Genomic DNA, 24,226 nt, shown 5'->3' with positions numbered 1-24,226 from the left:
TCACGTATTTCAAAGACAGAATCCCCCATCCCTCAGGACACACTGACCTATTTAACAGTGCCCTTTGTTTTATATTGTACCTTTTGGTGCCTCGGAACATGTTGCTTGTATAGGGAAGGTAGCTTAGCGTAATGCTAAGCAACGAGAGCAGTTGAGAAGTGAGAGTCAGGAAGCAGCAGGGTCCCTTGAAAATGTCGTCGCAAACGCTCTCTCAACCTTTAGATGTGCACCAGTGTCTGAGTGATGTGGCGGTGGACAAACGACAGTAAAGGAGAGCGAGAGAGAGAGAGGCTGTCTTTGGTTTTAAATAGGAACAAAAAAGCAGACAGGGTATTGTGGATCGTGTCTCAAGGGTAAGGGTCGTGGCAAGGAAAGGGCTTACCAAGAAAAACTTTCAAAAGGACTCATTTGAGACAGAAAGAAGTTGGGGGGAGGGGGTAATATCGTAAGAATGCACTCTCTCTCTCTCGCTGTGTGTGTGCTTGAGGGGGAAATCTGTATATAGAATGAGAGAAAAGAGAGCGAGGGAAGAAGGGATGATGAATTCATAATCCCAGGGAGGAGGAGAAGACACTTAAAGAAGTCCAGAGCGTGTTAAGTGAAGCTGATGCTAGGAGGTGGTAGAAATGTGTGTGTTTATCTGCAATATGTGTGTATACAAGCGGACGTTTCTTACATAACAAAAAACAGATTAGATTAGATATGAGCACAACCATTCCGTAATTCATCCAAGCAAATCTAAAACCTCAACAGTGCTGATAAATACAAGCCTACTGAGAACAATAGAGGAGACACCCCATCCAGATGAATAGATCAAGGCAGTAGATGAATGTGAGGCCTACTCCAGTGAGCTCATCTATAATGGATGATATGGATTATACTGGTCTAAGGGGAGGGAGGCCTAGAATGGGAACCAGACTGAGACAGAATGAACCCAGATGGTACATCTCTGGAGGAGAGCATAGAGTTGATGACTAAATGGGGGACAAAATGAAAGCTGAATACCACTGTGAGGGAAAAATAGAGATGACCAGTGGTCACTGATGTCAGAGGTTAGCACGGTCCCCAGGTTCATTTCCTGGTTTATTTCCCAGGGGTCTGGTGAGGGTGATATGGGCAGGGGGAAGAGATGGGTTACAGAGAAAGGCAGAGAGAGGGACTGGATGGAAGTAGGGACAGAGACTACACAGAGAGACTGCTTGGGTCTGTGTTCTGTATGCTGTGATTATAAACACACACAAGCGTGCGTGCGCACGCACACACATACACACACACACACACACAATGATAGAATGATGAAAGCTTCATCTACCACATTATTAACATATCATTAACGCAATATAATTAACACATATAACATTTCATTAACACAATCAATTATGTCAGCCATATCTTTGTCTTGCTGACACAGACAATAACACACTGGAGCTGTTTCCCTACCACACAGAAGCTAGGGTATGAGAAGGGTGAGCGAGAGAGAGAGAGCTAGAGATAGAACGAGAGACAGACAAAGACAGAGGAGGAAGTGTTTCAGCACCATGGAAAGCGATCAGACTGTCTACCCAGACAGATGGCAGGATTGCCTCCTCCATTCATTCTAATTCTCCTCTAAGTACCTCTAAAGTATCCTCAAACCCTCAATAGGGTGTTGAAATGCTAATCATCTCTCAACAGGGATTCAACAGGGATGAAATCTTCCAACCAGGACAGTAGAGCCCTCGGCTGATAAAAGAGCTGTTGTTTCCAAACACACACTTCCCCTGGCTCGGGGTGTGTTTCTTAGGGAGTGCCCAGTTGGCCAAGAGGGAGGATGTACTAACCTGCTGTTCTTGCGGGGCAGTGGCAGATCCTTCTGGAAGAAAGGCAGAAAAAGAGAGGACAACAGAGATCAGGTACTGGTAACATTAGAGGGATTCACAGGTTACGAGGTGGTTAGAAGCAGAGAAACAGACATCCACTAAGTCACCTCACCACATTAGTACATAAGCTAAGCAATGGAGTGTTATGATATGACACCTCCCTTCAGTCTCTTAGTCCACTTGGACCTCGCCTCTGCTATAAAGACTCACATATACAGGACATTAATCGTTATTTATTTATTATTTATTTCACCTTTATTTAACCAGGTAGGCTAGTTGAGAACAAGTTCTCATTTACAACTGCGACCTGGCCAAGACAAAGCAAAGCAGTGCAACACAAACAACAACACAGAGTTACACATGGAATAAACAAGTGTACAGTCAACAACACAATAGAAAAAAAGAAAGTCTATATACAGTGTGTGCAAATGGCATGAGGAGGTAAGGCAATAAATATGCCATTGTAGCAAAGTAATTACAATTTAGCAGATTAACACTGGAGTGATAGATGAGTAGATGATGATGAGCAGATGATGGTGTGTAGGTAGTGATACTGGTGTGCAAAAGAGCAGCAAAGTAATTAAAAACAATATGGGGATGAGGTAAGTAGATTGGGTGGGCTATTTACAGATGGACTATGTACAGCTGCAGCGATCGGTTAGCTGCTCAGTTAGCTGATGTTTAAAGTTAGTGAGGGAACAAATTTTGCAATTCGTTCCAGTCACTGGCAGCAGAGAACTGGAAGGAAAGGCGGCCAAAGGGGGTGTTGGCTTTGGGGATGAACAGTGAGATATACCTGCTGGAGCGCGTGCTACGGGTGGGTGTTGTTATTGTGACCAGTGAGCTGAGATAAGGAGGAGCTTTACCTAGCATAGACTTATAGATGACCTGGAGCCAGTGGGTCTGGCGACGAATATGTAGCGAGGGCCAGCCGACTAGAGCAGACAGGTCGCAGTGGTGGGTGGCTTTGGTAACAAAACGGATGGCACTGTGATAGACTGCATCCAATATGCTGAGTAGAGTATTGGAAGCTGTTTTGTAGATGACATCGCCAAAGTTGAGGATCGGTAGAATAGTAAGTTTTACTAGGGTAATTTTTGCGACGTGAGTGAAGTCTTTTAGTCTTTTAGCGAAATAGAAAGCCGATTCTAGATTGGATTTTGGATTGGAGATGTTTGATATGAGTCTGAAAGGAGCGTTTACAGTCTAGCCAGACGGGCAGCAAACGGTTGAAAAGCATTAATTTGGTTTTGCTAGCGTTTAAGAGCAGTTGGAGGCCACAGAAGGCATTGAAGCTTGTTTAGAGGTTAGTTAACACAGTGTCCAAAGAAGGAGCAGATGTATACAGAATGGTGTCGTCTGCGTAGAGGTGGATCAGGGAATCACCCGCAGCAAGAGCGACATCGTTGATATATACAGAGAAAAGAGTCGGCCCGATAATTGAACCCTGTGGTACCCCCATAGAGACTGCCAGAGGTCCGGACAACATATATATACAGTACATGGTATTCTGTGTGTCTTTGTTTGTGAATTCCGTTGAGGGAGAGATACCAGGAAACAGCAGAACAGAGAGGATGGGTAAGTGCATTATGTGCTTGTATATGTGAGTGTGTGCTTCAGTAATGTGGACCAGTGCTTTGAAGTGGACCAACGCTCTCGCTACCTCTCCCTCTCTGTCTCTCTCTCTCTCTCTCTTTCTCTTTCTGTGTTCCCCCAGCAGAGAAGAACAGTGTGTCCACCCCCCTATCTCTCCCCTGGGTCCCAGATGGACCCAGAACACTGTGCTGGAACAGCAGCAAACGCTGAGAAGTGCCAAATCCTACACCAGCTTAGCCTGGCTATTTGAAATGCTTCTAACTGAGACACTGGTTTAGTTTCCCTGACACTGTTTTAGCATTTGTGGCACAAATCCCATTCAAGTCATGGTACCGATATTTGTATTTTTCATGCATCATGTTCAAATCATCTATAGTGACATTTGTTGAGCTTCACAGTCAATTTGAGATATTTTCGGAGGATTTGGACATGCGCAAAAAATGATAATATTGGTATTATGACTAGAATGGGATTTGTGCCACAAATGCTAAAACATTAGCATTTGGAAACAATGCCAGGAAAATAAAACTAATGCATGGATTGCTGTCATACCTTGTCTATAGACTGCTTACAGGGAAGCCAATGTGTCATTTTGTAATTTGGGATGAACTATCCCTTTAAGCTCTGTGGTGCCTAGAGCTTCAGCCTCAACCAGAGCCTGATTATGCTTCTGTCTGTGTCCCTGACTGCTTACTTCTTACACACACATTCACTGCAGCAGACTCCCACTCTCTCCAGACATACATGTAGAACATGAAAGAGACAGAGAAATTGCTAATTTACCAAGAGGTACTGCAAAATAAATCAGGAGAGAGTAGCCAAGAGAGACACTGAGCCCATTTCCCAGGTGTGTGTTGTGTAGAGCATTAATTAATGCATTAGCCACTCCTGTCAATGAGGGGCGACTCCGTCAAGATGCCATTAGCATTGACAGGCAACCAGTGACAATTAATACAATATTTGGTTCATCTTGAGCTAAAGTGTACCTGATTGTTTGAGAGAGAGAGAGAGAGAGAGAGAGAGAGAGAGAGAGAGAGAGAGAGAGAGAGAGAGTGTGTGCTTACATGTATACTATAAGAATTTCCAGGGACTTCACGATATGATATTATCACAATATTTAGGAGCTGATACGATATGTATTGCGATTGTCATGATTTTATATTGCGATTCAATATTCGGAACATATTGCTCACTATGTGTCTGCTGCAGAGAGAGAGAGATCATGAGAAAATGAGTTGTGATCAGTCAGGGAAATAAAAGTGCTGAAGACTTGTTGGCTCACTGTTTAAAAAGAAGATGGAGAACAAGCTACAGGATGAAAAATACCAGAGTTTTGGCGCAGGTACAGCCGACTAGCGCTAGCTACAATTATTTTTATAATTTTCTATTATTACAAATCAATACCTAATATCATCCAAAAATAATGTTGCGATATGTAACCGTATCAATTTTTTCCTCATCACTATAGGAAATAGACTGAATCATGTGTGTGTGTGTGATCCTCTTCATAAGGTTCTCCCACTGGAACAACTAGAGAAACCCTCTCCATAGTGTGTGCTTGTCTAGTGGAATGTCTTTGACAAACCTCCCACATAGCAGGATACCTTCAACACTCAGTTACCTTGAAGAGTCAAACGGAACACTCCACAGATTTAGTCTTACCCAAGAGAGAGCTGGTAAAAACTATGAATGCTTGGGAGAGAAGGCAGTAGGACCTTGATTGAGGAGTGAATATGAAATAAATCATTTTGGATCAAAAGAGAAGTGACCTCACCATTGTAAGGTCAGATTCTCACATGAGTTTTACACCCAGCACAAGCCGAAGGTCATCGATAGTTGTTGGTGTATATTAAGCTCCACCCATGGGTTTACGTGTTAATAGAAACAAATCCCTCTTTACAAGGACAACCGAATATTCAACCTATTGATTCCTCCTCACTCCTCCTCCATTGGTCAGACTAATTGATCCTGAGCCATCAGAGCTCTGTACATTACTTGAAAGTGTGGATGGAGGGAAGACAGTGCAGAGAAAGACGGGGAAGGTGTATGAACAAATCTCAGACACAACATCATAAAGATATCTGGCTCGTACCCGTCATACAACACATACCAGTAAATCACTTTATGCCACTTTAAGAGCTGTGGCATAGATCCATATTGAGGCTATGCCTGTACTGAAATGCACTTTCAATATATACTCTCCATTGTGCATACTTTTTCATCCAGGTCATATAACCTCTCATAACATGATTATGAAGAGAACATCTAGTTCGCTTTGACACACAAGGAGTGGAAATCTTTTTATGCTACAAGTGCAGACTAGTTAGAGTAAGAAAGAATGAAGAGAAAACCTTCCGAATATAGAGGTATGAAACCAAAGGAACAAAGCAGGATGCACTACGCCGACTGTGGCATTGCATCAAAATGAGTCTGCTCATTGGCTGATGTCCTCAGTAGGGCCCTTTAGTGCTGTGGCGTGTCTGAGGCATTTCTAGACACCAAAGAGAACAATGTGGTGCATCAAAGAGATTGCAACCTTCTATTTGTCGGGGAGGAAGGAATCAGAACCATGGACAGGGCCCTACAGGTGTAGGATCTTAATTTGAGTCAGTTTTCTACTTCAGGAAAATAATCCAGCAGCAACAGGAAATGTGAATTATAATGTTGATTATAATTCATGGAATTGTTTGTCGGGGGTTGATACATTTTAAGCAAGAGAAAATCAAGTCTAAAATTTCAAAATGTAAATTGCTGTCACGGATCCCTCCGTAACTTTCATCACGCACACCTGTCCACTATTCCCACTGATTTGTTTTCTATATGTGTGCCCTTTGGTTTCCATTGGGGGGTCGATTATTGTTCCCATGACCGTCGGTGGTGTGAGTACCTATGCGTTGGTGCAGATGTTATGCTGCGTGCTTTATATATTGTGTATTACGGGCAGAGGTGTGGACTCGAGTCACATGACTTGGACTCGCGTCAGACTCGAGTCACAAATATGATGACTTGCAACTCGGCTTTGACTTTAACACCAATAACTTGTGACTTATTAACTTGGACTTGAGCCTTATGACTTGACCTTACTTGATACCCTCCCCAAGCCCAAATATTTAAAATGATGCTATTAAAAAAAGTGTGCAGCGCATCAACTCTTTACAGATAGAATCAGACAGCAGCCAATCAAATTGTGCTAGCTGAGAAAAAATTGTTCGTGGCAGTGCAGAGGAATGTCGTCGGGTGAATTCAGATGGAGCCCTTCGAAAGATAATAAACAAAATTATTATTTTCGGATATAAAGACAACGCTGTATCAACAAAAAACGGATTGCAACTTGCAAAACATGCTGGAAGGAAATTACAGACGGAGGCGCAACAACTTCCAACTTTGTTCGACATTTGAAGCTGCACAAAGAACGGTAAGTCGGGGCTAATATAGCCGACAGCTATATATTTGATTACTTTACTAGTGTATCATGTAGGCTAACGTAACGTTAAATCAATGATCCTCCACACAGTCAGTCAGTGCGGGAATGTGATCATTGCACCCAAGATTGAGCTACAACTGGTTAGGCAGTTGGTAACCTAAATCCTGCCTGATGTCACTGCTGTTCCTAAAACCATTGATATACATTAGCCTACTGTAACCACACAGAGAGAGAGTGAGTGTGTGAGTGTGTGTGTGTGTGTGTGTGTGTGTGTGTGTGTGTTAAGGTTGGGCGATTGTGTACAAGCCTACATTGCCCAATTGCGCCCCATTGCGATCCTCGATAGTCGATCACTATTGGGGGGGTCCTTCTCATGGCTACCCATGTATTTCCATGGAAATATAACGTTTATTTGGAAAGTAATAAATGTATATATATTTTTAAAAGCATTCATGATTTGAGTAAATGTAATATACTAACTATTACTCTTGTTAAAAATATGAAATGGCATTACATTTGGTGAAGAGCACATTATGACTTGTTTAGGACTCGAAACTCAAAGTTTAGGACTTGAGACTTGACTTGATGCTTGACTGTCTTGACTTGGGACTTGAGTGCTAAGACTTGAGACTTGTAAACAATGACTTGGTCCCACCTCTGATTACGGGTATTGTCCCGTGTCGTTCAATGAGGTTTACCCTCGCTCTTTTGTTTGGGTACAGCCCAGTGTTTTTGCATACGTGTATGTTTTGGGTGTATTAAAAACCCCTATTGTGTATTCCTGCGCCTGTCTCCAAAATCCTTTATACCAGCGTGACAATTGCAAACTTCAGAAGCCTTTTAAAATGTCAAATACACTACAAGTTTTAAATGTCCTGCATTGCAGGAAGGAATCAGCACCATGGACAGGGCCCCACCTTGGGGGTAGGAATCAGCACCATGGACAGGGCCCTACTTTGGAGGAAGGAATCAGCACCATGGACAGGGCCCTACCTTGGAGGAAGGAATCAGCACCATGGACAGGGCCCTACCTTGGAGGAAGGAAACTGGACCATGGACCAGGGATACTTAGGAGGAGGTCACTCCACAGAGCCAACTCAGGAGTGGGATATGGAAGAGGGATATAGTAAAGGGATTCAGGAAAGCGTACAGTTTCAAAAAGACCAAATGAGTTCAGGGGAGGAGATTAGCTGTTTGAGGGCCAATGTATCCAATCAGCTCATATATGATGGAATAACATCGGGTCTGGAGAGTGGTCTGACAAAATGTGCCTCCCCTCCTGACTATTCTTTTGCTTTAGATTTGCATCAGAATGTCAGATAATGTACGTTATAATGTCATGTTTTCGAATTTTTAAAAAATGCAATGAATAACGGTCACCCTCTCAAACTTCCCTACAAACAACATGATTTTCATTGTTGAACTAATATTTTAATGCTCTCTCACTTTGTCAGGCCATATGGGGAGAAACTCATGTCACACTGAAATCTAGACTTTATCAATGACCAGACATTGTGTCATTGACGCGGTAAATCCAGGAAGCTGAGACTAATGGAAGGGATTGTAATTGAGTTTCCGCTTTCTGAATGTTAAACACAATAAAAGTGCAGTGACTGGCTGACGGTAGAGATTGGTGCTCTGAATCTGATAGATCTGGAGCGGATTGACGACAGATGGAGCTCTGACACCACCGTACCGTTCCCACTGACTGATCACAGATTTGAAAGCAAAACAATTATACTCCATATTTACCCCCTCTCCCTGACGAGGATGACTGCTCTTCCAGAAGGTTCTGCCCTGTGGGTTGAGGAGTCTAAATCGTCCCTCTGAGTCGCAACCACATTGGGATGTTTGTGACACAAATGACAAAACATACGTCAAATGTCTATGAATATTGAAATAGACTTTATTGTCATGTGATTGCTGTGGTTCACAACATTACAAATACAGTTCAGGATGCTGTGTACAGTACAGTATACTATGCTGTGGCCCAGGAGGGAGGTGGAACTCCCAGTTACAAGTCACTGTTCCACCGGATGCACCACAATATACTTGTGTATTCAGCCCAGAACAGAACATGGTGCGCTGGTGACCGTTTCAACACGGGATGGTGCATCTCACGGGGTTATATCCTTTCAATAAGAATTCCTAATTAATATATGTGATTGTGATGTACAGCGCATTCGGAAAGTATTCAGACCCCTTGACATTTTCCACATTTTGTTACCTTACAGCCTTATTCTAAAATGGATGAAATAGTTTCCCCCCCTCATCAATCTACACATAATACCCCATAATGACAAAGCAAAAACAGGTTTTTAGAAATGTATGCAAAATTCTTAAAAAACAGAACTCTCTCATTTACATACGTTTTCAGACCCTTTACTCAGTACTTGGTTGAAGCACCTTTGGCAGTGATTACAGCCTCAAGTCTTCTTGGGTATGATACTACAAGCTTGGCACACCTGTATTTGAGGAGTTTCTCCCATTCTTCTCTGTAGATCCTCTCAAGTTCTGTCAGGTTGGATGGGAAGCGTCGCTGCACAGCTATTTTCAGGTCTCTCCAGAGATGCTCAATCGGGTTCAAGTCCGGGCTCTGGCTGGGTCACCCAAGGACATTCAGAGACTTGTCCCGAAGCCACTCCTGCGTTGTCTTGGCTGTTTGCTTAGGGTCGTTGTCCTGTTGGAAGGTGAACTTTCACCTCAGTCTGAGGTTCTGAGCGCTCTGGAGCAGGTTTTCATCAAAGATCTCTCTGTAGGGCCTCCCGGGTGGCGCAGTGGTTAAGGGCGCTGTACTGCAGCGCCAGCTGTGCCATCAGAGTCCCTGGGTTCGCGCCCAGGCTCTGACGTAACCGGCCGCGACCGGGAGGTCCGTGGGGCGACGCACAATTGGCCTAGCATCGTCCGGGTTAAGGAGGGCTTGGTCGGTAGGGGTGTCCTTGTCTCATCGCGCACCAGCGACTCCTGTGGCGGGCCGGCCGCAGTGCGCGCTAACCAAGGTGGCCAGGTACACAGTGTTTCCTCCGACACATTGGTGCCAGCCGGGTTGGATGCGCGTGTGTTAAGAAGCAGTGCGGCTTGGTTGGGTTGTGTATCGGAGGACACATGACTTTCAACCTTCTTTATTGAACCTTCTTCGTCTCTCCCGAGCCCGTACGGGAGTTGTAGCAATGAGACAAGATAGTAGCTACTACAACAATTCACAACAACAACAACAAAAAAACTAACAAAAAAATTATCTTTGCTCCGTTCATCTTTAGTCTCCCAGTCCCTGCCGCTGAAAAACATCCCCACAGCATGATGCTGCCACCACCATGCTTCACCATAGGGATGGTGACAGGTTTGCTCGACGTGACGCTTGGCATTCAGGCCAATGAGTTCAAGCTTGGTTTCATCAGACCAGAGAATCTTGTTTCTCATGGTCTGAGAGTCTTTAGGTGCCTTTTGGCAAACTCCGAACGGGCTGTCATGTGCCTTTTACTGAGAAGTGGCTTCCATCTGATCACTCTAACATGAAGGCCTGCTACAGAGATGGTTGTCCTTCTGGAAGGTTCTCCCATCTCCACAGAGGAACGCTGGAGCTCTGTCAGAGTGACCATCGGGTTCTTGGTCACCTCCCTGACCAAGGCCCTTCTCCCACGATTGCTCAGTTTGGCCGGGCGGCAAGCTCTAGGAAGAGTCTTGGTGGTTCCAAACGTCTTCCATTTAAGAACGGAAATCATGTCCAATCAATTGAATTTACCACAGCTGGACTCCACTCAAGATGTAGAAACATCTCAAGGATGATCAGTGGAAACAGGATGCACCTGAGCTCAATAATCGAGACTCATAGCAAAGGGTCTGAATACTTATGTAAATAAGGTATCTGTTTTTTATTTTTATACATTTGCAAAAAATATGTCTAACTTTGGTACAAGACGAATGTCCTTGAGTGGCCCAGCCAGAGCCCAGACTTAAACCCGATCTAACATCTCTGGAGAGACCTGAAAATAGCTGTGCAGCAACGCTCTCCATCCAACCTGACAGAGCACACCAAATACAGGTGTGCCAAGATTGTAGCGTCACACCCAAGAAAACTTTAGGTTGTAATCGCTGCCAAAGGTGCTTCAACAAAGTACTGAGTACAGGGTATGAATACTTATGTAAATATGATATTTCTGTTTTTCATTTTTAATAAATTTGCAACCATTTCTAAAAACCTGTTTTTGCTTTGCCATTATGGAGTGTGTAGATTGTGTGTAGATTGATGAGGGGGGAAAAAACTATTTAAATGTGGAAAAAATCAAGGGGTCTGAATACATTCTGAAAGCACTGTATATAGAACCTTCCACCCCCAGCTGGGATATGGATGCTGATGAAGACCTAATGGTCTAAACGTTATTGCATGAGCAGCAGTGGGCAGTGTTTTCCTTTCTATTAAACATAAATTCACCTAGAACTCCAGAACCTGCAAAAAGTACCTGAATGTATGTATGTTCTTCAGCTTTTGTACAACACCTCAATATCAGCAATATGGTGCTACTTTAATTATCTTCCCCCAGACCACTTCCTGGCAGTAATCTCTGTGAAGCTCTCTGATAATGAGATGGGCTTGCTAAGACACCAGCCAGCCATGAGGATCAGACAGAGGCAGGCAGAGAGTAATGCTGCTGCCGGACCCTGCCATGAGATAGGAGAAACAGCAGCACTAAAAATGGTCGTCTGACGTCATGCCCTTCAGCTCCTCTCTTCTGAGCCAGAGGAGAAATGGCCCTGGCTGTTATGAAACAGTACTGGCTGGGCTCCCTGCCCACAGCTACACCACCGCTGGCCCCATCATTTCGTGAACACACGAAGGACAATGGTGAGAAAGTCAGTCTGGGGAGCTGATCGGAACCTAGACAGGGGCATGCTCATCACCTCAGTCAGTGTCAGTGATTGGCTCACCATCCCATGTCTGACAGATGGAGAGGGGCTGGAGAGGAGGGTGATGCTGTAGTATGGAAGTGTCATATCATCCCCAAGGGCTGGCACACCATCCTCAATACCCCACACATTATTCAGATCGGTCCTCCCCCTGTATGCTACTGTACATACTGTACATGTATATATATATATGTGTGTGTGTGTGTGTGTGTGTGTGTGTGTGTGTGTGTGTGTGTGTGTGTGTGTGTGTGTGTGTGTGTGTGTGTGTGTGTGTGTGTGTGTGTGTGTGTGGAGGCTGGAGGGATAGTGTCTGGAGCAGATACAAATATTTTTTTTATATGTTAGTCATGTTGAAGCAGTGCATTATGGGGCTGAACCTTGACCTGCTCTCTGTGGGAGTGGGGTGTGTCACCATATGGCGCAGAGAGATGAGAGATGCGCCAGAAGGGGGATTTTAAACAGACACTAACGGTTGTGAGAGTGGCTGGGATGATGAGACTCCAGGGAGATGAGCTGTTGGATGAATCTGAAGGATGGTCATCCAGACACTATCCATCCTCATAAACACACAGAGAGACACACTGGCATACACACACATCTGCCTTATGCACATTCATGACTCATGATTGTTGTTGAGACATGTAGATGTTTCTAGTTGTCACTAGTTTGCTTTGCCTTATGTTTTACTTCACACACACATCCACTGTTTGTTTGCTGTTGTGTTTGTGCTATTGCCAGTGTCTTCTGTCTGTGTTGTCCATTTTGTCTTACATTGCCTTTTGCCTCATGCTAGGCCATCATTGTAATTAATGATTTGTTCTTAATTGAATTGCCTGGTAAAATAAAGGTAAAATAAAAAAATGAAATACTGTGAAGTTAAGCATATGTGAACAGACACATACCACACACAGGATGGAATTGAGAGTGTTGACAATGCCATGAGGTGGATTGTCCCAGCACAATAAAGAAACAGTGTAATGGTCAACCCCAGTCTCTCCATCCCCAGCTCTCTATCCCTCCCTCCTCTTCATCACTATACTGCCCAGTCCTAATGACGCCCTAAGGCACTCTGCCTGCCTGCCCGCCTGGCTGGCCGCTCAGCTCAGTTCACTTGACTGAATCACACTCCAAGGGGGAGGGGTGACCCGTACTTAACCAGGCTACTTCATAATGGATGAACACGTAGGCTTTAGTAATATGAACATGTCATATCAATATGCATGGCGGTACATTTTCATTATGGAGATATTACCTTGAATGGCATTATAGACATAGAGTCGCCAAGTATCTTATGAATATGACCTCTGCTGAGATACATTAAATCAAGATTTCTGCAGCTGAGCATATGAAGTCATAAATACATAGCACAGTTGTTATAACACATGCTCTAAAAAGGATGTTGTGTGTGGGTAGTTGGTTATTAACATATGAGCCTAAAAATTGTATTGAACATAATCTCAACTCAATGGCACATTCTGTACGATTTCTATTGACATGAGTGTAGCCTACATGGAACTAACTGTCAATTAGAGATACTATCAAACACATTACACCCGAACCTCACCTGCAGCCTCCGACGCCGAATTATCCCCGAGTCATCCATGGTGAAATAAGGCGCAGTCGGATGGGGAATTCCCCAAAACAGCCCTCTGACCCTTCACTTGTTTCGGTTTCGACCCAAACAACTCTGCGGCATCCACTGGCTGTCCGGTTCTCACTCAAATAACACAGCCGAAACCGCGGCGTTGCTCACTTTGAGCCAAAGCGCACAGTGCGCGTGCAGTGTCACGTTGAGGAACCGCTTGAAAACCACCAAATGCCAGGATGTCCCGTAGCATCTGAAACGAGCAGGGTCTTCGGGCTTTTAAGTCTCTAAAATAAAGTTATTCCGCTGTAGCCTATAGGTTAATTAAATGATTAAGTCAATGACTCATAAATCCCCATGTTGATAGTCGATTGTCACCTTCACTTCTTCCGGTTGTTTTTAGAGCATCTTTGTGCACCACCAACAATGTCTTTAGAGACTTGCAATATAGTCTACTGCACCAATTCTTTGGCGGTGTCTAAAATAAGTTACACCTACAGCATTAAATGTTCACAATACACCAGAATGTTCATTTCGCGGTTGATGCTGCTTGAGCAATGGTGCGAGACGTGCAAAGATGCTTCCTCGAGCTCAGTCAGTCCCGTTGACATTGTCGCTGATTCGCCCAGGAATCCATCCACTTCTTTGGACTCCCAGGGCAATAACAGTCCATGACATAACAAAACACATCGTCTTTCCGCTCAAACTTTAAACATTCGAGAGAATGTTCTTCTCCCTGGCTGCATATCGCGGTCCACTCATTCTTCCACCTTCACTTCCTTTGATAACTGACGACAAAAGCGCGATATCTGTAACCCTTCCGTGCCCGGGATTCCCTCACGCCCCTCCTCCACGCGCAATCCGCAACTGGGCCAGTGTGATGAACTCAACATCCCTCTCCTCTCGCCACAGGTAAATGGGGGGGATAAGAATGATAATATGGGGTGAACTACTTCATTGCTGGGCAACGATGAGAACCGCATGCGTGTGAACGGCCATACTGGTCATTCAGGACCATGGACAGCGCCACGTAGTCTACGAATGAGTAAATTAGCTTTTAGATAGATTTACTGCGGGCCATTGCATTGTCATTATTATTTTTTTTACCAGCATTACAATCAAAGTGTTGTACCTTGTATACGATATACAGTGCCACTCAAAAGTTTGGACACACCTACTCATTCAAGGGTTTTTCTTTATTTTTACTATTGTCTACATTGTATAATAATAGATAAAACATTGAAACTATGAAATAACACATATGGAATCATGTAGTAACCAAAAATATATTTGAGATTTTTCAAAGTAGCCACCCTTTACCTTGATGACAGCTTTGCACACTCTTGGCATTCTCTCAACCTGCTTCACCTGGAATGCTTTTCCAACAGTCTTGAGGGAGTTCCCACATATGCTGAGCACTTGTTGACTGTTTTTCCTTCACTCTGCGGTCCAACTCATTCCAAATCATCTCAATTGGGTTGAGGTCGGGTGATTGTGGAGGCCAGGTCATCTGATGCAGCTCTCCATCACTCTCCTTATTGGTCAAATAGCCCTTACACAGCCTGGAGGTGTGTTGGGTCATTATCCTGTTGAAAAATAAATGATAGTCCCACTAAGCATAAACCAGATGGGATGGCGTATTACTGCATAATGCTGTGGCAGCCATGTTGGTTAAGTGTGCCTTAAATTCTAAATAAATCACAGTTTCACCAGCAAAGCACCCCCACACCATCACACCTCCTCCTCCTACATGCTTTACGGTGGGAACCACACATGCAGAGATCATCTGTTCACCTACTCTGCGTCTCACAAAGACACAGCGGTTGGAATCAAAAATCTCAAATCTGGACTCCTCAGACCAAAGGACAGATTTCCTCTGGTCTAATGTCCATTGCTCGTGTTTCTTGGCCCAATCAAGTCTCTTATTATTACTGATGTCCTTTAGTAGTGGTTTCTTTGCAACAATTCCACAATGAAGGCCTGATTCACACAGTCTCCTTTGAACAGTTGATGTTGAGATGTGTCTGTTACTTGAACTTTGTGAAGCATTTATTTTGACTGCAATTTCTGAGGCTGGTAACTAATGAATGAATCCTCTTCAGCAGAGGTAACTTTGGGTCTTCTTCCTGTGGCGGTCCTCATGAGAGACAGTTTCATAACAGCACTTGGTGGCTTTTGCGACTGCAAGTGAAGAAACTTTCAAAGTAAAAATTTTCCCGATTGATTGACTTTCATGTATTTTTGCTTATTTGAGCTGTTCTTGCCATAATATGGACTTGGTCTTTTACCAAGTAGGTCTATCTTCTGCATTCTGCATACCACTCCTACATTGTCACAACACAACTGATTGGCTAAAACGCATTAAGAAGGAACAAAATTCCACAAATTAACTTTTAGGTGACTACCTCATGAAGCTGGTTGAGAGAATACCAAGAGTGTGCAACGCTGTCATCAAAGCAAAGGGTGGAGAATAATTTCAAATATAAACTATATTTTAGGTTACTACATGTTTCCATATGTGTTATTTCATAGTTTTGATGTCTTCACTATTATTCTACAATGTAGAAAATAGTAAAAGAAATAAAGAAAAACCCTGGAAAGAGTAGGTGTGTCCAAACGTTTGAGTGGTACTGTATATATTTATCCTTTTGCAATATCTGTTCATGGTGAATGTTGGTCTCAAAAGCTCATATCAGGAGACCATGCAAATGGAATCCAGTAAGTCTACTGACCTGCTGTTGATCAAGCATGGATCATCTTTATCATCTTCATCATGCATGGCATACCCATATCCAATATCTTTAGTTCCTGCTGTTTGATCAAGTAGGCCTATGTGCAGCAAACAGGTTAGATCTCAAACATTTGTCATCCATTTTTTGCATAAGAAATTAGAATGAACGACTAGAGGCCTGGGAGCTGAAACTTTTGAATGTTTCTCTCCATCAGAAAAATGCTTGAGTGGAGAGAATGTTTTACTCGTGGTTTGGTGCCCTCAACATTTGTGAACAAACTGAAACAGACAGTCAGACAGTGCATGACCTGAGTGAAAAGAAGGAGCACAAATGGCCAATGTTTGCCCTTGGACAGTTGGCCATTGGATAGATCTACAGATCTACTATAATGAGTTCCTCTCATCATATTTGTTTGCCTGGGATGATGATGAGGGACAGATGGGTTGCCCTTTGGCAGAGAGAGGTTGCGTAATGCTTTGCGATCAAGGATTAGGACTTTCACGCTGTTTTTATGTAACATATGGTCGGTCCGAGTGTATTGCCCACGCAATGGGGGACAGAGCAACACACACACACACACACACACACACACACATACACACACACACACACACACACACACACACACACACACACACACAGACACACACACACACACACACACACACACAGTCCAGCTAGACCATCCCGTCCAAACAGCTATACTGTAACCAATTTAAATATATTCAACAGATTACTTCTCCACATAGAATTGCGATGCCACTTGAATTAGTACATTGTGCTCATAATGCAAAATCATGGAGAACAGCTGTGGTAAGCAGGCTTTGATTCATTTGATTAAATAGCAACCATCAGGGCTTTCTGGCTGGCTGGCACACTTTCTTAATGCTGATGGCTGCTCTTTCTGTTCCATTTCTATGCAGCCAACATCCACCTCACAGAGACAAAAACTCACAACACAATCAGGAGGCCATTAGAGTTCCTCACCCAAACCCTGTAGCACCTCATCCACTCCACTCAGTGAAATCCTCAGGCATCTCTACTGCTGTGGTGCCTTCAGACATACTGCAGGTACTGTATTGATTTTTGCTCCTTGTTGCTTTTATGGCTGCGGTCCCTGTACAGGGACCAAAATCAGCGGAAATTTCAGAGCGCCAACTGTAGTACTCGATAAAACTCAAACTTTCATTAAAACACACATGCAGGGTACTCAATTAAAGCTACACTCGTTGTGAATCTAGCCAACATGTCAGATTTGTAAAATGCTTTTCGGCGAAAGCATGAGAAGCTATTATCTGATAGCATGCACCCCCTGAAATACCTGAACGAGACGCAAACAAAATAATTAGCGTAGCCGGCGCTACACAAAACACAGAAATAAAATATAAAACATTCATTACCTTTGACGAGCTTCTTTGTTGGCACTCCTATATGTCCCATAAACATCACAATTGGGTCGTTTTCCCAATTAAATCCGTCAAAGTATACCCAAATTGTCGATTTATGAAGCCCGTCTGATCCAGGAAAAAACGCCTTTCCAAAACGCAACGTCATTGTTTAAAATTACTAAAAGTTGCCTATAAACTTTTACAAATCACTTCAAACTACTTTTGTAAACCAACTTTAGGTATTAATAAACGTTAATAATGGATAAAATTGATCACGGGGCGATCTGTGTTTGATAGCAGCAAGTTTTGAAATCATTGTCCATATTTTCCCTTTCATAACTTCCTTCGATGGACCCCAAGACAGGAAGTGCCTATTCGTCATCACACCAAGGATAAACTACCAATAAAATGCCAGTACTGGCGACATCGTGTGGAAGCTGTAGGCATTGTAAACGGGTCTCTATCTATTTTAGACAATACATAGACTGGCGGACGGATATTTTTTTTGTGTTTTTTGTGAACAGTTTTCCTCAGGATTTTTACTCCTAAACACGGTCTGTTAAATCCACAGACATGATTTGACCAGTTTTAGAGACTTCAGAGTATTTTCTATCCACACATACTAATCATATGCATATACTATATTCCTGCCATGAGTAGCAGGACGTTGAAATGTTGCGCGATTTTTAACAAAAAACTGCGAAAATTCGCAGCATCTTAAACAGGTTCGTCTGACTGACAGACCCTGCAAGATGCCCTGCACGGCAGGTAAAAGCCTGGTGGGCATACAGTACATTCAGAAAGTATTCAGACCCCTTGATTTTTCCACATTTTGTAACATTACAGCCTTATTCTAAAATTGATTAAATACACATTTTACTTCATCAATCGACACACTAATAATTACAAAAACAGGTTTTTAGAAAAACAGAAATACCTTATTTACTTAAGTATTCAAACCCTTTGCTATGAGACTCGAAAATTAGATCAGGTGCATCTTGTTTCCAATGATCGTCCTTGAGATGTTTCTACAACTTGTGTGGAGTCCACCTGTGGTAAATTCAATTGATTGGACATGATTTGGAAAGGCACACACCTGTCTATATAAGGTCCCACAGTTGACAGTGCATGTCAGAGCAAAAACCAAGCCATGAGGTCAAAGGATTCATTCGTAGAGCTCCAAGACAGGATTGTGTCTAGGCCCAGATCTGGAGAAGGGTACCAACAATCTTGGCAGCACTGAAGGTCCCCAAGAACACAGTGGCCTCCATCATTCTTAAATGGAAGAAGTTTGGAACCACCAAGACTCTTCTTAGAGCTGGCTGCCTGGCCAAACTGAACAATTGGGGGAGAAGGGCCTTGGTCAGGGAGGTGACCAAGAGCCCGATGGTCACTCTGACAGAGCTCCAGACATCCTCTGTGAAATGTGAGAACCTTCCAGAAGGACAACCATCTCTGCAGCACTCCACCAATCAGGTCTTTATGGTAGAGTGAAGCATGGCGGTGAAGCATGGTGGTGGCAGCATCATGCTGTTGGGATGTTTTTCTGGGGCAGGGACTGGGAGACTAGACTGGATCGAGGGAAAGATGAATGGAGCAAAGTACAGAGAGATCCTTGATGAAAACCTGCTCCAGAGCGCTCAGGACCTCAGACTGGGCTGAAGGTTCACCTTCCAACAGGACAACGACCCTAAGCACACAGCCAAGACAATGCAGGAGTGGCTTCGGGACAAGTCTCTGAATGTACTTGAGTGACCGAGCCAAAGCCCGGACTTGAACCCGATCGAGCATCTCTGGAGAGACCTGAAAATAGCTGTGCAGTGACGCTCCCCATCCAACCTGACAGAACTTGAGAGGATTTGCAGAGAAGAATGGGAGAAACTCCCCAAATACAGATGTGCTAAGCTTGTAGCGTCATACCCAAGAAGCCTCGAGGCTGTAGTCACTGCCAAAGGTGCTTCAACAAAGTACTGAGTAAATGGTCTGAATTCTTATGTAAATTAGATATTTCAGATGTATTTTATTTTATACATTTGCGGACATTTCAAAATATTGTTTTTGCTTTGTCATTATGGGCTATTGTGTGGAGATCGATGAGGGGAAAAAACGATTTTAGAAATTTTAGAATAAGGCTGTTTCCGAATGCACTGTATTAAAAAATGTATTTTTATTCCTTTGGATTTTTCTATTCCTTCTGTGCGAAGGTTAGTGCTGAACTAAACCCCACATGGCCAGCAGAGGAGAGGGTTTATTTTCAGTGGTAAGTAGTCCAAGTACAGTAAATAGTCTGATCCCTGTCATTCCCTCTCCTCGGCTCATCCTCAGCACCTACTATTCACACTCCACAGTGCATCCAAAAACCCCTTCTTCTCCTGCAAGTACGTTTTATATAAAAGCCCTTTTAAAAGTGTCTCTGAATGTGGTAGCAAGATGGCAAAATGGCATACATCTTTCATTGAAATTGGATGGAGACCAGAGGTTTTTACTGAAGCACAATTCTGGGAAAGCATACAGACTGTGTAGATTATCAAGGGATTTTTACACCATCATGCCCGCGAGCAAGGGGCACTGACTCGAAACACATGGGGTGGTGGTTGATTATGTCAGGGGTGAGGGGAGGCAACCTCAGCCTGGGGTGATGTAACAAACTGAAGCAGTGTTCATCCTAAGACACCTGTCATGTCATACACACACACGTGTGCCCGCACACACACACATATACACACACACACACACCAATAGGGGAGCACAGATGGAAAATTAGAGATGCATTCCTTTCCCCCTCCCACTCAGCCAGAAGACAAACCAACCATTACCAAAGACAACCGTAAAGCTGTCACTCAGTGCTCCAGAATGCTCTCTTCTTGGTGTTCTGAGTGTTACTGTTACAGACAGTTTCATACAATGTTATGAAATGCAAGGACACACAAACCGCTGTGCAAAGGAGCATTACTGTTTGACATGATCTCCACCATATCAAATGCCTTTGACCTAAGATGACATAGCCCTGCTAAGTGTGTATGTGTGTGAGATGACATAGCCCTGCTAAGTGTGTATGTGTGTGAGATGACATAGCCCTGCTAAGTGTGTATGTGTGTGAGATGACATAGCCCTGCTAAGTGTGTATGTGTGTGCATGAGAAAACATCTCTAGCTTGTCTAGATGTCTGTTTTCATTATTACAATGTTAACCATAATGTTTCCCTCTCCCACTCTCCATAGTAAAGAAGTGGGTCACAGTTTCCACACACACGCACACACACACACACACACACACACACACACACACACACACACACACACACACTCACAGACCGCCTGCGTGGAAAGACACCCCAGAGGATCATCATTAAGAGGCAACAGACGTGGCTCTGGACTTCAGAGAACACATTCAGCCACACAGGGGGCTTGTTCCAATGCCAAGGCATGAGGAGTGTAAACATCACATAAACGAGGGGATGAGAGGGAGGAGAGGAGAATAGACAGAGATGAAAACACAACTGAAGTTGGCAGTAATTTTTCCCTCTTCCTCTCTGAACCATCCATTGACATTCCAATAGGAACATCAGTTTCCTTGTTTCTCTTTTCCTTGCCTTTCCCAAACCACTGTAACCTTAGACCAGACTGTTTTATACTCAATCCCATTATTCTTAATGAGTAGTTTCATTTTATTTTGAAGAGGTGGTGAACTATAGTTTCATACCACAGCCGCTGTGGCGGGCCATGAGTCTGGTAAACAAGACCAGGTTCACTGTAATAGATCCCAACTGTGCCACTGCTACCCTGTGGTGACGTGACAGTGTAGAAAAATTTCCGCACTTATTTGAACAGCACTGAGTGGACCCATGTTGGCCTTCTCACAGTGAGGAGTGACTGACAATCTATTTTACATAGGAAATCCACGAGGCAATAAAAGGATCAGGCAGTTTAATGTAAACCAGTCTTCAGTCAGTGTTTCAGTTATTGTTCATGGTGGTACAGTCAGATCTGGATTGGCCTGCTATGTATTATGCAATTGCAGATGACACACTGCCCCATCATAGAGTCACTAACAAATCAAAGTCACAGTGTTAGACATCACAGAAAACAGTATCCTATCTATTCTATGTCTGTCTGTCTGTCTTTCTCGCTTTCTCTCTCTCTTTCTCTCTCTCTCACACGCACATGCCCCCCCCCCCTCCCCCCCCCAAGCATTAACAAGATCCCCCACCCGAGCACTAACAAGATGATGTCATTACTAGATGATGACAGGAGGCATGGTGTGTAATCCGTGTGGTCAGCGTGTCTGTGTCTGAGTCAGGAGGTGAGTCCCCTCTGTTAAACCAATGGATGAGCCCAGCAGGATGCCACTAAGCTCTGATCAGCACCACAGTCATCACCCACTGTTAGGGACAGCCACTCTAAGAGGATTGGTCAAACACACACACACACACACACACACACACACAGACAGACAGACAGACAGACAGACAGACAGACAGACAGGCAGACAGACAGACAGACAGACAGACAGACAGACAGACAGACAGACAGACAGACAGACAGACAGACAGACAGACAGACAGACAGACAGACAGACAGACAGACAGACACATCTCAAATGGCTCACAACCAACCAGCCAGGGACTGAGGGAACAGCCTGGCCTAATGACCATGGCATGGCTTCTTTCTTTTGGGTAGCTAGATATTCTCCTGGATCAGACTCTTTTTACTGTAACTGAGAGAACAGCAGACAGTAACCGTAAACCCATATGTGTCAGATAACTGTATTAGAGATCCAGGTAAATGAATCCTTGTTCCTGACTGACAGGGGATTTCAAGGCAGGATTTGCCCTGTTCACGTTGGGTCTTACAATCTTTATTTTTTTTACTCAATGGGGCCATCTGGTAAAAAAAAAGAAAGTGAAACAGCTTTACTTATGAGAGAGGTTTTGCCGTCACTCTTTTAAGCCAACTTCTAAAGAGAACCTCCTTTTTATGTATAATTCATAGTTACTTAGCTCAGGCAGAAGGCAGTATACAATATACCTGAGATAAAAGGCAACAACAAAGACAGACACAGCAAACGTCATTAGAGGAAAGTGCTTTCAGAGAGCAAATTGAGATAGATTAAAGTCTTAGTGCAGTCTTTGTGTGTGCGTGTGTGTGTGTCACTTTGGAGTAGAAAACAATGTTTAGCACTGTTGCCAAGTGGCTCTGCAGGCACTGTGAGTGAAACATGGCGATCAGAATGGATGTCATACACAGCATGTATATAGGATGTACTACTTCCCTGTTGATTTGATGACCACAGAGACAGCTGGAGTTATGGTCTCCTTGGACACCTCCTGTCACACTCACACACATACATGCAGGCTTTATACTCACACTCTGTTCCTGTCCAACTAAGCCTATTAAATAGAAGCAGAGGGTCAGTGTGTGAATCTGTTAGAGAGCGTGTGACGGCGTGAGAAAAACAGTACCCTGCTGCAGTAACAGGCTTAGAAGTGGTAACGCCCCACTGACCCTCTGAACATAGGTCACAGGGATGTTCCATCCAAACAAGTCTTTCTCAGGTTTTTTCCGGTTCCACTAATTTCATTAACAGTGGTTACAGCCTGCCCCTCGTCTACAACAAATGATGATGAATGCCAAAACAAAGTGTGATCAGCATGCACACGGCTGGTCGCACTGCGGAGATGGCAGAGAGGGGGAGGTCAGTGTGGTGTATTGATCTGTTCCCTCTGAGGTGTCAATGTAAAGGTAGAGTTATGGGACAAACAGGGCCTTACGAGAGGACGCTACCCTCCAATCCATCTACAGGAGACGAGATTAAGTGCAGAGACTGCTCGTAATGCAAACATGAATCTGTCCGTGTCTCATGCAATCTACACTGAGTGTACAAAACATTAGGAACACCTTCCCAATGTTGAGTTACACCCCCACAGCCTCAATTCATTGAGGAATGGACTCTACAAGGTGTCGAAAACATTCCCCAAGGATGCTGGCTCATGTTGACTCCAATGCTTTTCACACTTGTGACAAGATGGCTGGATGTCCTTTGGGTGGTGGACCATTCTTGATACACACGTCAAACTATTGAGTGTGAAAAACCCAGCAGCGTTGCAGTTCTTGACACACTCAAACTGTTGCGCCTGGCCCCTCCTACCATACCCCGTTCAAAGGCACTTCAATATTTTGTCTTGACCATTCACCCTCTGAATGGCACGCATACACAATCCATGTCTCAATTGTCTCAATGCTTAAAAAACATTATTCAACCTGTCTCCTCCCCTTCATCTACACTGATTGAAGTGGTGACATAAATAAGTGATCATAGCTTTCACCTGGTCATTCTATGTCATGGAAAGAGCAGGTGTTCCTAATGTTTTGTACACTCAGTGTATCTTCCCTGTGTGTACACACAGACAGACACTGGAGCTATACTCTCCAATAAAGGTCATAACACTGTGGGTGCATAAATGTTACCAAGTTTCTGTAGGCATTAAGGTGTGTTGGGAGTGATGAAAATAGAGAAAGAGAGAGAGAGAGAGAGAGAGAGAGAGAGAGAGAGAGAGAGAGAGAGAGTGTGTGTGTGTGTGTGTGTGTCAGTGCACCTCTGTCAAAATCAAATCTGATCATTACTCATTGATTCTTTCTCTCTGTTCATCACTCCATTTTCTTTGAGCCTGTCTGTCACGGAAAGGAAATGAAAAAAAGATACTCTTGGAAAGCGTAAAATGTCTACCGCCTCCCCCA

General features: G+C 43.8%; 1 protein-coding gene across 1 annotated transcript in view; it reads right to left on the bottom strand.

The window, feature by feature from the left end:
- LOC110485188 (microtubule-associated serine/threonine-protein kinase 1) overlaps nt 1–14,368 on the bottom strand; it is a 70,913-nt gene extending 56,545 nt beyond the window's left edge. The window contains exons 1-2 of the mRNA XM_036941242.2: nt 13,349–14,368; nt 1,821–1,849 (exon numbers count right to left, since the gene is read on the bottom strand). Coding sequence (XP_036797137.1) covers nt 1,821–1,849; nt 13,349–13,387 — 68 coding nt within the window. The 5' untranslated portion in view covers nt 13,388–14,368. The remainder of the gene's footprint in view (nt 1–1,820; nt 1,850–13,348) is intronic.
- Between the last annotated feature and the right edge of the window lie 9,858 nt (nt 14,369–24,226).

The sequence above is a fragment of the Oncorhynchus mykiss genome, chromosome 13 (genome assembly GCF_057628025.1).
Source record: "Oncorhynchus mykiss isolate SJ-2025 chromosome 13, ASM5762802v1, whole genome shotgun sequence".
Taxonomy (NCBI): domain Eukaryota; kingdom Metazoa; phylum Chordata; class Actinopteri; order Salmoniformes; family Salmonidae; genus Oncorhynchus; species Oncorhynchus mykiss.
This window is presented reverse-complemented; position numbering and strand designations above follow the sequence as displayed.